Source organism: Salvelinus fontinalis, chromosome 35 (genome assembly GCF_029448725.1).
Source record: "Salvelinus fontinalis isolate EN_2023a chromosome 35, ASM2944872v1, whole genome shotgun sequence".
Classification (NCBI taxonomy): Eukaryota; Metazoa; Chordata; class Actinopteri; order Salmoniformes; family Salmonidae; genus Salvelinus; species Salvelinus fontinalis.
In genome coordinates, this window is record NC_074699.1 from 38,382,083 (window position 1) to 38,396,909 (window position 14,827).

At 48.4% G+C, this 14,827-nt stretch overlaps 1 protein-coding gene across 1 annotated transcript; it reads left to right on the forward strand.

Annotated features, from left to right (window-relative positions):
• Positions 1 to 8: 8 nt before the first annotated feature.
• On the forward strand, positions 9 to 13,408 carry LOC129834828 (multiple epidermal growth factor-like domains protein 11). Its single transcript, XM_055900128.1, has 2 exons — positions 9 to 2,471; positions 9,431 to 13,408. The coding sequence occupies exons 1-2, from the start codon at positions 2,273 to 2,275 to the stop codon at positions 9,646 to 9,648; spliced, it is 417 nt and encodes a 138-aa protein (XP_055756103.1). The 5' UTR covers positions 9 to 2,272; the 3' UTR covers positions 9,649 to 13,408.
• The last annotated feature ends 1,419 nt before the right edge of the window (positions 13,409 to 14,827 follow it).

A 14,827-nucleotide genomic window follows, 5' to 3' on the forward strand; every position in this document is an offset into this window, starting at 1 on the left:
CTCACAAGGGGTCTGAGGATCTCATCTCGGTACCTAATGGCAGTCAGGCTACCTCTGGCGAGCACATGGAGGGCTGTGCGGCCCCCCAAAGAAATACCACCCCACACCATGACTGACCCACCGCCAAACCGGTCATGCTGGAGGATGTTGCAGGCAGCAGAACGTTCTCCACGGCGTCTCCAGACTCTGTCACGTGCTCAGTGTGAACCTGCTTTCATCTGTGAAGAGCACAGGGCGCCAGTGTCGAATTTGCCAATCTTGGTGTTCTCTGGCAAATGCCAAACGTCCTGCACGGTGTTGGGCTGTAAGCACAACCCCCACCTGTGGACGTCTGTTTCTGACCGTTTGAGCAGACACATGCACATTTGTGGCCTGCTGGAGGTCATTTTGCAGGGCTCTGGCAGTGCTCATCCTGCTCCTCCTTGCACAAATTCTTATTTTCCACCATAATTTGCAAATAAATTCATTAAAAATCCTACAATGTGATTTTCTGGATTTTTTTTTCTCATTTTGTCTGTCATACTTGAAGTGTACCTATGATGAAAATTACAGGCCTCTCTCATCTTTTTAAGTGGGAGAACTTGCACAATTGGTGGCTGGCTAAATAATTTTTTGCCCCACTGTATACTGTATATATATACAAATATAAAAATTATACTTTTCATTCAAATCATATGGTTTGGTTTCAAAACTTCAAAACCTTATGGTAGGTCCGGGTAGTCACAACAATAGATGGGTGTTGGTTAAATGGTAGGTTCAGGTAGTCACAACAATAGATGAGTGTTGGTTAAATGGTAGGTCCAGGTGGTCACAACAATAGATGGTTGTTGGTTAAATGGTAGGTCCAGGTAGTCACAACAATAGATGAGTGTTGGTTAAATGGTAGGTCCGGGTAGTCACAACAATAGATGGGTGTTGGTTAAATGGTAGGTCCAGGTAGTCACAACAATAGATGAGTGTTGGTTAAATGGTAGGTCCGGGTAGTCACAACAATAGATGGGTGATGGTTAAATGGTAGGTCCGGGTAGTCACAACAATAGATGGGTGTTGGTTAAATGGTAGGTCCCGGTAGTCACAACAATAGATGAGTGTTGGTTAAATGGTAGGTCCAGGTAGTCACAACAATAGATGAGTGTTGGTTAAATGGTAGGTCCAGGTAGTCACAACAATAGATGGGTGTTGGTTAAATGGTGATTATAATGAATGGAGGGAATTTGGAGCGGCTAGTTTTTATTCTTCCTGTGAGCGAGGAGCGGTTTTTAACAGAGCGGTTGGAAAGGACGTGGAGAGCCGGAGCGTTGCACCGCTCTGTAAGCAATGAGCGGGATTTCCGACCACTCAACACCGCTCACACACTCTGGTTTGTGTATAAACTGACGTGTATGAACTGGTGTGTATGTATGAACCTCTGTGTGTTTTGACCTCTGTGTGTGTTTTGACCTCTGTGTCTCTCTCTCCACAGGGCACGCCTGTGATCTCCTGCTCCTCTGTGTGTGTTCCTTCCTCCTGATGGTCTCACACACTCCTCTCTGGTCCTCTCCTCCAGTCTCTAACTAACACACTCCTCTCTGGTCCTCTCCTCCAGTCTCTAACTAACACACTCCTCTCTGGTCCTCTCCTCCAGTCTCTAACTAACACACTCCTCTCTGGTCCTCTCCTCCAGTCTCTAACTAACACACTCCTCTCTGGTCCCGTCCTCCAGTCTCTAACTAACACACTCCTCTCTGGTCCCGTCCTCCAGTCTCTAACTAACACACTCCTCTCTGGTCCCGTCCTCCAGTCTCTAACTAACACACTCCTCTCTGGTCCCGTCCTCCAGTCTCTAACTAACACACTCCTCTCTGGTCCCGTCCTCCAGTCTCTAACTAACACACTCCTCTCTGGTCCTCTCCTCCAGTCTCTAACTAACATAACACCCCATAAACAAACTCACTTTTTTTGGATTTAAATGCTTCATACTGTGATATGCTACTAATGCTGTGAATGTTGTGTCCTGTGTCATTTATCCTGTACTCTGTTTTTAATTGTTTATCTACAGGTTGTCAGTGGATAATAGTTTTCACTTGTCTTACCTCCTGGGGTAGAATTGTAATCTTAATGTTGTATTCGCCTCCCAATGTTGATATGACGAATGCATTGAAAGGCTGTTCAATGTCATTGCTGATGTCAGAATCGTTCGCTAACAGATAACATAATAACAAGGCCCTTTACCTTGGTAAAAGTCTTCCTGTCTTCCTGCTTCTCAGTGTGTCATTTGTGTTTGTCAGACTACATGAAGGGTTCGCTGTCCAGCAGCTGCTCTCTGAACAGTGAGAACCCCTACGCCACCATCAATGACCCGCTGGCCGTGGCCTGTAAACACACAGAGAGCAGCTATGTAGAGATGAAGAGTCCTGTCCACCACGACATCTCCTACTGTTCCTCTGCTATAGTTACTACCACCACCACCAGCAAGAACGTCTATGACGTGGGTGAGTTATAGGGGTTCTGGAGAAGATGAGCTCATGAGGAAGATGAATTCGTTTTTCTGTGTAACTGACTGGTTATCAGTCTGTTGTCTCTGTCTGTTGTCTCTGTCTGTTGTCTCTGTCTGTTGTCTCTGTCTGTTGTCTCTGTCTGTTGTCTCTGTCTGTTGTCTCAGTCTGTTGTCTCAGTCTGTTGTCTCTGTCTGTTGTTTCAGTCTGTTGTCTCTGTCTGTTGTCTCTGTCTGTTGTCTCTGTCTGTTGTCTCTGTCTGTTGTTTCAGTCTGTTGTTTCAGTCTGTTGTTTCAGCCTGTTGTCTCTGTCTGTTGTTTCAGTCTGTTGTCTCTGTCTGTTGTCTCTGTCTGTTGTCTCTGTCTGTTGTCTCTGTCTGTTGTCTCTGTCTGTTGTCTCTATCTGTTGTCTCTGTCTGTTGTCTCTCTCTCTCTCTGTCTGTTGTTTCAGTCTGTTGTTTATGTCTGTTGTCTCTGTCTGTTGTCTCTGTCTGTTGTCTCTGTCTGTTGTCTCTGTCTGTTGTCTCTGTCCGTTGTCTCTGTCTGTTGTCTCTCTCTCTCTCTCTGTCTGTTGTTTCAGTCTGTTGTTTCAGTCTGTTGTTTCTGTCTGTTGTTTCTGTCTGTTGTCTCTGTCTGTTGTCTCTGTCTGTTGTCTCTGTCTGTTGTCTCTGTCCGTTGTCTCTGTCCGTTGTCTCTGTCTGTTGTCTCTCTCTCTCTCTGTCTGTTGTCTCTGTCTGTTGTCTCTCTCTCTCTCTCTGTCTGTTGTTTCAGTCTGTTGTTTCAGTCTGTTGTTTCTGTCTGTTGTCTCTGTCTGTTGTCTCTGTCTGTTGTCTCTGTCTGTTGTCTCTGTCTGTTGTCTCTGTCTGTTGTTTCAGTCTGTTGTTTCAGTCTGTTGTTTCAGCCTGTTGTCTCTGTCTGTTGTTTCAGTCTGTTGTCTCTGTCTGTTGTCGCTGTCTGTTGTCTCTGTCAGTTGTCTCTGTCAGTTGTCTCTGTCTGTTGTCTCTGTCTGTTGTCTCTATCTGTTGTCTCTGTCTGTTGTCTCTCTCTCTCTCTGTCTGTTGTTTCAGTCTGTTGTTTATGTCTGTTGTCTCTGTCTGTTGTCTCTGTCTGTTGTCTCTGTCTGTTGTCTCTGTCTGTTGTCTCTGTCCGTTGTCTCTGTCTGTTGTCTCTCTCTCTCTCTCTGTCTGTTGTTTCAGTCTGTTGTTTCAGTCTGTTGTTTCTGTCTGTTGTTTCTGTCTGTTGTCTCTGTCTGTTGTCTCTGTCTGTTGTCTCTGTCTGTTGTCTCTGTCCGTTGTCTCTGTCCGTTGTCTCTGTCTGTTGTCTCTCTCTCTCTCTGTCTGTTGTCTCTGTCTGTTGTCTCTCTCTCTCTCTCTGTCTGTTGTTTCAGTCTGTTGTTTCAGTCTGTTGTTTCTGTCTGTTGTCTCTGTCTGTTGTCTCTGTCTGTTGTCTCTCTCTCTCTCTCTGTCTGTTGTTTCTGTCTGTTGTTTCTGTCTGTTGTTTCTGTCTGTTGTCTCTGTCTGTTGTCTCTGTCTGTTGTCTCTGTCTGTTGTCTCTGTCTGTTGTCTCTGTCCGTTGTCTCTGTCTGTTGTCTCTCTCTCTCTCTGTCTGTTGTCTCTGTCTGTTGTCTCTGTCTGTTGTTTCAGTCTGTTGTCTCTGTCTGTTGTCTCTGTCTGTTGTCTCTGTCTGTTGTTTCAGTCTGTTGTCTCTGTCTGTTGTCTCTCTCTCTCTGTCTGAGGGGGTTATTGCGGAGGGCACTTGTATGAAGTGTTTGAATGATGATAAAAGTTCAAACCTCTCTTTCTCTCTTCATCCCTCCATCCCCCTATCTCTATCCCTCCATCCCCCTATCTCTATCCCTCCATCCCCCCATCTATATCCATCCATCCCCTATCTCTATCCCTCCATCCCCCTATCTCTATCCCTCTATCTCTATCCCTCCATCCCCCTATCTCTATCCCCTCCATCTCTATCCCTCCATCCCTCCATCTCTATCCCCCCATCTCTATCCCTCCATCCCTCTATCTCTATCCATCCATCCCCCTATCTCTATCCCTCCATCCCCCTATCTCTATCCATCCATCCCCCTATCTCTATCCATCCATCCCCCTATCTCTATCCCCCTATCCCCCCATCTCTATCCCTCCATCCCCCTATCTCTATCCCTCCATCCCCCTATCTCTATCCCTCCATCCCCCTATCTCTATCCCCATCCCCCATCTCTATCCCTCCATCCCCCTATCTCTATCCCTCCATCTCTATCCCTCCATCCCCCTATCTCTATCCCTCCATCCCCCTATCTCTATCCCTCCATCCCCCTATCTCTATCCCTCCATCCCCCCATCTATATCCATCCATCCCCTATCTCTATCCCTCCATCCCCCTATCTCTATCCCTCCATCCCCCTATCTCTATCCCTCCATCCCCTATCTCTATCCCTCCATCTCTATCCCTCCATCCCTCCATCTCTATCCCTCTATTCCTCCATCCCTCCATCTCTATCCCTCCATCCCTCCATCTCTATCCCTCAATCCCTCCATCCCTCCATCTCTATCCCTCCATCCCTCCATCTCTATCCCTCTATCCCCCCATCTCTATCCCTCCATCTCTATCCCTCTATTCCTCCATCCCTCCATCTCTATCCCTCCATCCCTCCATCTCTATCCCTCTATCCCCCCATCTCTATCCCTCCATCCCCTATCTCTATCCCTCCATCCCCTATCTCTATCCCTCCATCCCCCTATCTCTATCCCTCCATCCCCTATCTCTATCCCTCCATCTCTATCCCTCCATCCCTCCATCTCTATCCCTCTATTCCTCCATCCCTCCATCCCCCTATCTCTATCTCTCCATCCCTCCATCTCTATCCCTCCATCCCTCCATCTCTATCCCTCCATCCCTCCATCTCTATCCCTCCATCCCCTATCTCTATCCCTCCATCCCTCCATCTCTATCCCTCCATCCCTCCATCTCTATCCCTCCATCCCTCCATCTCTATCCCTCCATCCCCTATCTCTATCCCTCCATCCCCCTATCTCCATCCCCCTATCTCTATCCCTCCATCCCCCTATCTCTATCCCTCCATCCCTCCATCTCTATCCCTCCATCCCCTATCTCTATCCCTCCATCCCTCCATCTCTATCCCTCCATCCCCTATCTCTATCCCTCCATCCCCCTATCTCTATCCCTCCATCCCCCTATCTCTATCCCTCCATCTCTATCCCTCCATCCCCTATCTCTATCCCTCCATCCCTCCATCTCTATCCCTCCATCTCTATCCCTCCATCCCCCTATCTCTATCCCTCCATCCCCCTATCTCTATCCCTCCATCTCTATCCCTCCATCCCCCTATCTCTATCCCTCCATCCCCCTATCTCTATCCCTCCATCCCCCTATCTCTATCCCTCCATCTCTATCCCTCCATCCCTCCATCTCTATCCCTCCATCCCCTATCTCTATCCCTCCATCTCTATTCCTCCATCCCTCCATCTCTATCCCTCCATCCCCCTATCTCTATCCCCCTATCTCTATCCCTCCATCTCTATCCCTCCATCCCTCCATCTCTATCCCTCCATCCCCTATCTCTATCCCTCCTATCCCTCCATCTCTATCCCTCCATCCCTCCATCTCTATCCCTCCATCCCCCTATCTCTATCCCTCCATCTCTATCCCTCCATCTCTATCCCTCCATCTCTATCCCTCCATCTCTATCCCTCCATCCCTCCATCTCTATCCCTCCATCCCCCCATCTCTATCCCTCCATCCCCCTATCTCTATCCCTCCATCCCCCTATCTCTATCCCCCTATCTCTATCCCTCCATCTCTATCCCTCCATCCCTCCATCTCTATCCCTCCATCCCCCATCTCTATCCCTCCATCCCCCTATCTCTATCCCTCCATCCCCCTATCTCTATCCCTCCACCCCCCTATCTCTATCCCTCCATCCCCCTATCTCTATCCCTCCATCTCTATCCCTCCATCCCTCCTATCTCTATCCCTCCATCCCTCCATCTCTATCCCTCCATCCCCCTATCTCTATCCCTCCATCTCTATCCCTCCATCCCTCCATCTCTATCCCTCCATCCCCTATCTCTATCCCCCTATCTCTATCCCTCCATCTCTATCCCTCCATCCCTCCATCTCTATCCCTCCATCCCCCTATCTCTATCCCTCCATCCTATCCCTCCATCTCTATCCCTCCATCTCTATCCCTCCATCTCTATCCCTCCATCCATCCCTCTATCCCTCCATCTCTATCCCTCCATCCCCCTATCTCTATCCCTCCATCCCCCTATCTCTATCCCCATCCATCCCTCCATCTCTATCCCTCCATCCCTCCATCTCTATCCCTCCATCTCTATCCCTCCATCCCCCTATCTCTATCCCTCCATCCCCCTATCTCTATCCCTCCATCCCCCTATCTCTATCCCTCCATCCCCCTATCTCTATCCCTCCATCCCCCTATCTCTATCCCTCCATCCCTCCATCTCTATCCCTCCATCCCCCTATCTCTATCCCTCCATCCCTCCATCTCTATCCTCCATCCCTCCATCTCTATCCCTCCATCCCTCCATCTCTATCCCTCCATCCCTCCATCTCTATCCCTCCATCTCTATCCCTCCATCCCTTCATCCCTCCATCCCTCCATCTCTATCCCTCCATCTCTATCCCTCCATCCCTCCATCTCTATCCCTCCATCCCTCCATCTCTATCCCTCCATCCCTATCTCTATCCCTCCATCTCTATTCCTCCATCCCTCCATCTCTATCCCTCCATCCCTCCATCTCTATCCCTCCATCTCTATCCCTCCATCCCTCCATCTCTATCCCTCCATCCCTCCATCTCTATCCCTCCATCCCCTATCTCCATCCCTCCATCTCTATCCCTCCATCCCCATCTCTATCCCTCCATCTCTATCCCTCCATCCCTCCATCTCTATCCCTCCATCCCCCTATCTCTATCCCTCCATCCCTCCATCTCTATCCCTCCATCCCTCCATCCCCATCTCTATCCCTCCATCCCCCTATCTCTATCCCTCCATCCCCCTATCTCTATCCCTCCATCCCCCTATCTCTATCCCTCCATCCCTCCATCTCTATCCCTCCATCTCTATCCCTCCATCCCCTATCTCTATCCCTCCATCCCCCTATCTCTATCCCTCCATCCCCCTATCTCTATCCCTCCATCCCTCCATCTCTATCCCTCCATCTCTATCCCTCCATCCCCCTATCTCTATCCCTCCATCCCCTATCTCTATCCCTCCATCCCCCATCTCTATCCCTCCATCTCTATCCCTCCATCCCCCTATCTCTATCCCTCCATCCCCCTATCTCTATCCCTCCATCCCCTATCTCTATCCCTCCATCCCCCCATCTCTATCCCTCCATCTCTATCCCTCCATCCCCCTATCTCTATCCCTCCATCCCCCTATCTCTATCCCTCCATCCCCCTATCTCTATCCCTCCATCTCTATCCCTCCATCCCCCTATCTCTATCCCTCCATCCCCCTATCTCTATCCCTCCATCCCCCATCTCTATCCCTCCATCTATATCCCTCCATCCCCCTATCTCTATCCCTCCATCCCCCTATCTCTATCCCTCCATCCCCCTATCTCTATCCCTCCATCCCCCTATCTCTATCCCTCCATCCCTCCATCTCTATCCCTCCATCTCTATCCCTCCATCCCCTATCTCTATCCCTCCATCCCTCCATCTCTATCCCTCCATCTCTATCCCTCCATCCCCTATCTCTATCCCTCCATCCCTCCATCTATATCCCTCCATCTCTATCCCTCCATCTCTATCCCTCCATCCCCTATCTCTATCCCTCCATCCCCCTATCTCTATCCCTCCATCCCCCTATCTCTATCCCTCCATCCCCCTATCTCTATCCCTCCATCCCCCTATCTCTATCCCTCCATCCCTCCATCTCTATCCCTCCATCCCCCTATCTCTATCCCTCCATCCCCCTATCTCTATCCCTCCATCCCCCTATCTCTATCCCTCCATCCCCCTATCTCTATCCCTCCATCCCTCCATCTCTATCCCTCCATCCCTCCATCTCTATCCCTCCATCTCTATCCCTCCATCCCCCTATCTCTATCCCTCCATCCCTTCATCCCTCCATCCCTCCATCTCTATCCCTCCATCTCTATCCCTCCATCCCCATATCTCTATCTCTCCATCCCCCTATCTCTATCCCTCCATCTCTATCCCTCCATCCCCCTATCTCTATCCCTCCATCCCTCTATCTCTATCCCTCCATCCCTCTATCTCTATCCCTCCATCTCTATCCCTCCATCTCTATCCCTCCATCTCTATCCCTCCATCTCTATCCCTCCATCCCCCTATCTCTATCCCTCCATCCCCCTATCTCTATCCCTCCATCTCTATCCCTCCATCCCTCCATCTCTATCTCTCCATCCCCCTATCTCTATCCCTCCATCCCCCTATCTCTATCCCTCCATCCCCCTATCTCTATCCCTCCATCCCCCTATCTCTATCCCTCCATCCCCCTATCTCTATCCCTCCATCCCCCTATCTCTATCCCTCCATCCCTCCATCTCTATCTCTCCATCCCCCTATCTCTATCCCTCCATCCCTCCATCTCTATCCCTCTATCCCTCCATCTCTATCCCTCCATCCCCCTATCTATATCCATCCATCCCTCCATCTCTATCCCTCCATCCCCCTATCTATATCCATCCATCCCTCCATCTCTATCCCTCCATCCCCCTATCTCTATCCCTCCATCCCTCCATCTCTATCCCTCCATCCCTCCATCTCTATCCCTCCATCCCCCTATCTCTATCCCTCCATCTCTATCCCTCCATCCCCCTATCTCTATCCCTCCATCCCCCTATCTCTATCCCTCCATCTATATCCCTCCATCCCCCTATCTCTATCCCTCCATCCCCCTATATCTATCCCTCCATCCCCCTATCTCCATCCCCCCTTTAGAACCCAAGGTGAGTGTTCTCCAGGGCTGTAATGGTGTGGTGGTTCCCACGTACCCTCAGAACCCGTACGACCTCCCCAGGAACAGCCACATCCCCAGCCACTACGACCTGCTGCCCCTGAGACACAGCCAGAGCTACAGCCCTACACACAGCCAGAGCCACAGCCACCAGAGCCACAGCCCCCCCCTGCCCGGCAGCCCTACCAGCTCCCTGCTATAGATAGACCACTCCCTAACGCTGGGCCGCGACCTTAGACCTATGACTTACTGTTGGGGCACGGGCTGCTCCACCTGGGGTTGCGTATAAAGACTGTATTGTGACTATAGAGACAAAGTACCAGTACAACATCAGTGTTGTGGACATACTAGATGATATACCAACAAAGGCTCTGTGTGGACTCACTGCTGTGTGGACTCACTGCTGTGTGAGACTGGATAAAGCATACTGAAAGTGTAATATATTAGAGCTATTTGAAGTGTCTGAGGAAGACACTGGGATGTGATATAACTAGTGGAGATGTGTGGTACCCTCTTTGTTTACACTCTGGCTCAGTGGAGGACACACACACATCCTAGGGAAGGAAGGAAGGACAGACACACGCACACATACACACACACACACTATAAAACAGATCTGTGGAGTCATGAACACAAAAGATCATGGACCACTATATAGTCATGCCTGGCTCAGTGATTCTATTCCATGTCTGGATTGGGTGACCAGAGAACCAACCAGGCTGCCCCTAGAGAAGGACAAACCACCAGGAAGTAACCAGGCTGCCCCTAGAGAAGGACAAAACCACCAGGAAGTAACCAGGCTTCCCCTAGAGAAGGACAAACCACCAGGAAGTAACCAGGCTGCCCCTAGAGGAGGACAAACCACCAGGAAGTAACCAGGCTGCCCCTAGAGGAGGACAAACCACCAGGAAGTAACCAGGCTGCCCCTAGAGAAGGACAAACCACCAGGAAGTAACCAGGCTGCCCCTAGAGGAGGACAAACCACCAGGAAGTAACCAGGCTGCCCCTAGAGGAGGACAAACCACCAGGAAGTAACCAGGCTGCCCCTAGAGGAGGACAAAACCACCAGGAAGTAACCAGGCTGCCCCTAGAGGAGGACAAACCACCAGGAACCAACCAGGCTGCCTCTAGATGAGGACAAACCACCAGGAACCAACCAGGCTGCCCCTAGAGGAGGACAAACCACCAGGAAGTAACCAGGCTGCCCCTAGAGGAGGACAAACCACCAGGAAGTAACCAGGCTGCCCCTAGAGGAGGACAAAACCACCAGGAAGTAACCAGGCTGCCCCTAGAGAAGGACAAAACCACCAGGAACCAACCAGGCTGCCCCTAGAGGAGGACAAAACCACCAGGAAGTAACCAGGCTGCCCCTAGAGGATGACAACCCACCAGGAAGTAACCAGGCTGCCCCTAGAGGAGGACAAACCACCAGGAAGTAACCAGGCTGCCCCTAGAGGACAAACCACCAGGAAGTAACCAGGCTGCCCCTAGAGGAGGACAAACCACCAGGAAGCAACCAGGCTGCCCCTAGAGGAGGACAAACCACCAGGAAGTAACCAGGCTGCCCCTAGAGGAGGACAAACCACCAGGAAGTAACCAGGCTGCCCCTAGAGGAGGACAAACCACCAGGAAGTAACCAGGCTGCCCCTAGAGGACAAAACCACCAGGAAGTAACCAACCCCTAGAGGACAAAACCACCAGGAAGCAACCAGGCTGCCCCTAGAGAAGGACAAACCACCAGGAAGTAACCAGGCTGCCCCTAGAGGACAAAACCACCAGGAAGTAACCAACCCCTAGAGAAGGACAAAACCACCAGGAAGTAACCAGGCTGCCCCTAGATGTAACAGTATAACTTTACGGCGTCCCCTCGCCCCGACCCGGGCGCGAACCAGGGACCCTCTGCACACATCAACAACGGTCGCCCACGAAGCATCGTTACCCATCGCTCCACAAAGGCCGCGGCCCTTGCAGAGCAAGGGGAAACCCTACTTCAGGTCTCAGAGCAAGTGACGTAACCGATTGAAATGCTATTAGCGCGTACCCGCTAACTAGCTAGCCATTTCAGTATAACCTTAAACCGTCCCCTCGCCCCGACCTCGGGCGTGAACCAGGGACCCTCTGCACACATCAACAACGGTCGCCCACGAAGCATCGTTACCCATCGCTCCACAAAAGCCGCGGCCCTTGCAGAGCAAGGGGAAACCCTACTTCAGGTCTCAGAGCAAGTGACGTAACCGATTGAAATGCTATTAGCGCGTACCCGCTAACTAGCTAGCCATTTCATATCCGTTACATAGAGGAGGACAAAACGACCAGGAAGCAACCAAGCTGCCTCTAGAGGAGGACAAACCACCAGGAACCAACCAGGCTGCCCCTAGAGGACAAAACCACCAGGAACCAACCAGGCTGCCCCTAGAGGACAAAACCACCAGGAACCAACCAGGCTGCCCCTAGAGGACAAAGCCACCAGGAACCAACCAGGCTGCCCCTAGAGAAAGAGAAACCAACAACTGCCTCAGATGAGACCAGCTTGGAGCATCATCAAAAGGGCATTAGATCTGCCGATCTTTCAGGCAGTGGACTGGAGAAGTATTAAGAGACAGTCATTACAGGACCTGAATGGGGACTGACTGGGCTTGGATTGCCTGTTCTATTGTATATTGATATCGCCAGCAACACAGCTAACACTCATATAACTGCAGATGAAGGAGAGGAGACAATGACAGTTCCTAGACAAACCAGGATTCTATTAATTAGGCACCGACGTCTTTGAAAGAAGACAACGGACTGAAACAGGGAGGCACTACCTTTTCGTTTTCCATTGCAAAACGTTTTTCTACGGTGTGCACTAATGAATACGACCCATGGTTATATACTGTAAAAAGAAAAGAAAAAATATATATATATAAAAAAACGCTTAACTTCTACAACTCATTGTACATGTATAGTTGTGGTATTTTTCCACATATTTGCTGATTTCATGTTTATGTTTTTAAGATCCTTAACGGGTCCATATTTTCTCTTTCGGAAAAGTTATCTTTCTGTATTTATTGTATATAAAGTTAAGGAATTTAATGTTGGCGTTACAGTAGTGTTAGTGACTTAATGTTGTGTAATGCTGGTAAATGTGCATGCCAAATTATGAATCTAAGTATAGTAGTATACAGAGAATACCCCTAATGTCATTGTTAAACCATTTGGTACAAACTAACTGTTATTTCATAGACTTTACCCATGTTTACCCACTGATCGTTTTGAACATGGGAATGAATCCTAGTTGAACTGCTTTACAAGAATGTGCAATGACATGAAGGAAAAGAGAACTGTTCAGAAGTATTGATGTTGCCAACATGTTCACTGGAAATGATGAAGTCCCATTACCAAATGTAGCACCATTGTAGAGAAACCAGTTCATATTTGTGAACGATGCACATCACCATTTTAAGTTATAGTAACCCTGTAATAATTAGATGTATACTTTTACACCCTGTGACACAATGTGGTAACGACAGAACCATTACATTGATCTCTATCTCTACATGAATATTTCACCGATTCAGCCAATACCAATGCCATGTTTATAACAGGCCCGATTCAGACTTGAGGTAAGTATACTTAACATGGACTTAAGACAACCTATCCGTGTCTGAATTGGGCCCAACGTGAGTAACAGGACAATCATACACAGACAGTTTTTTTTCCTCTCATGACTTTGTTAGTTTGTTAGTTGATATTTCTCCTCATAAGGATAAGAGGTATGTCCCAACTCGCACCCTTTCCCCTTCATAGTGCACCAGAGCACTGGTCAAAAGTGGTTCACTATTAAAAGACTAAGGTGCCATTTGGGACATAGTCTAGAATTCCCAGAGTCTGATGTAACCTGATGTAACCCAACGCTGCTTTGACTTTTTCCTCTTTTAAAGTGTTTTAATCTTCAATAAAGATGCCATAGCTCAGGGCAAGGGAGAGTGTTGTCTTGTCTGGGGGGGCATGTAGCCTAGCGGACCAGTAACCGAAAGGTCGCTGGTTCGAATCTTATATACCCAAGATCACACCTTACGGTGTGACCTCCGCCTTACGGTGTGACCTCCGCCTTACGGTATGATCTCCTATGTCCAAAACCTGCATGTGCAGCTGGAAGAACAAGTTATTCTTAACACAAAGTTTCTGAGAACCTGTCTCAGCGGTATGCAAATCTGCCTTTGTTTCAGAGAAAAACAGACGCTGTCTTCTCTGTGTCTCGCTATCACCCTCAGTCCCTTTTCTCACAGACGCGGGGCTGCGGGTTCTGGCAGAGAGCTAGACACAGCCTCAATATTCAGCTATACAGTGAGCATAAGTACAATGGCACGTAAGCAAATGAATAACAACATAATCAATGGTGGGGGTCTTTAGAAGACCCCATAATCAATTGTAATCCTTCAGGGTCAACCAAAATAGATTGTTGGCTGTGAAACGTATTGTTCTTCTCTGTATAACATTGTTTGGGGGGTCTTGACATGGTCAAATAACTCAAACATAGATTGGTAACTATTTGTGTTCTAATTTGGCACACAGACACTAGAGGCCATGAGTAACTTGGTGAAAGAATGGCACCGACGGGCCTGTAGGTGGCGCTGTTATAAGAAGTCTCACTTAAACCCTCATATGCGTCGCCCCGTTTGACCTAGAGACTTGAAACTCTGTATGTCAGGTGTTTTTACTCATGCTAAACACATTTACCTCAAGGACCCATAAGGATAGATTTTTCTCCATCTTGGACATTTTGGAAAACTTTAGAAGAAGAAAAAAAAGTGTTTTCTCATGATACCATAAAACCAAATCACACATTGTGTATGTATGGTATATTATATCAACTTAGTTTGACTCAGGGATTGGTTAAGAGATGAGTTATTGATGAATCAGGAAACTTTTTTAGGGTCATTACCATGATGAACCATGTTAAGTTTGGCATTGAGATCTTAAACTAATAAGGGAAAATATTAACGATACACTTTTTTTGACTATGTAACACTAATGCTTTAAATAATAGTAACAAATCTTCTCCTGGACTAAAATTCAGATTCACTCCAGATTTGGTCTTTGGATCACAATAGTCCCTAAAGAGTTTGAGAAAATAAAGCTGATGCGTTCCAAGATGGCCACACTATACCAACAGATGCATATTAGCACATACTGTATGTTAATATGCAAAAAATACTTTAAAAAAAATATTCTTCTCATGAACCATAGGTCCAAATGACACCAAATAATTAGAAATGTAGTCCCATGGTACATGTCGTAGTTTGAGAAAAGCTGAGGGATTGGTTAAGAGATGGCTGAGTTATTGACATATCTAAAAATCCGATTTCACCTGTCCATTTGAACCACTGTAAATCCAG

What these genes read in the sequence shown, in the direction of transcription:
- LOC129834828 (XM_055900128.1), top strand. Translation starts at nt 2,273, where the DNA reads ATGAAGGGTTCGCTGTCCAGCAGCTGCTCTCTGAACAGTGAGAACCCC. An exon ending in CAAGAACGTCTATGACGTGG is followed by an intron (nt 2,472 to 9,430) that starts GTGAGTTATAGG and finishes TCCCCCCTTTAG; the next exon opens with AACCCAAGGTGAGTGTTCTC.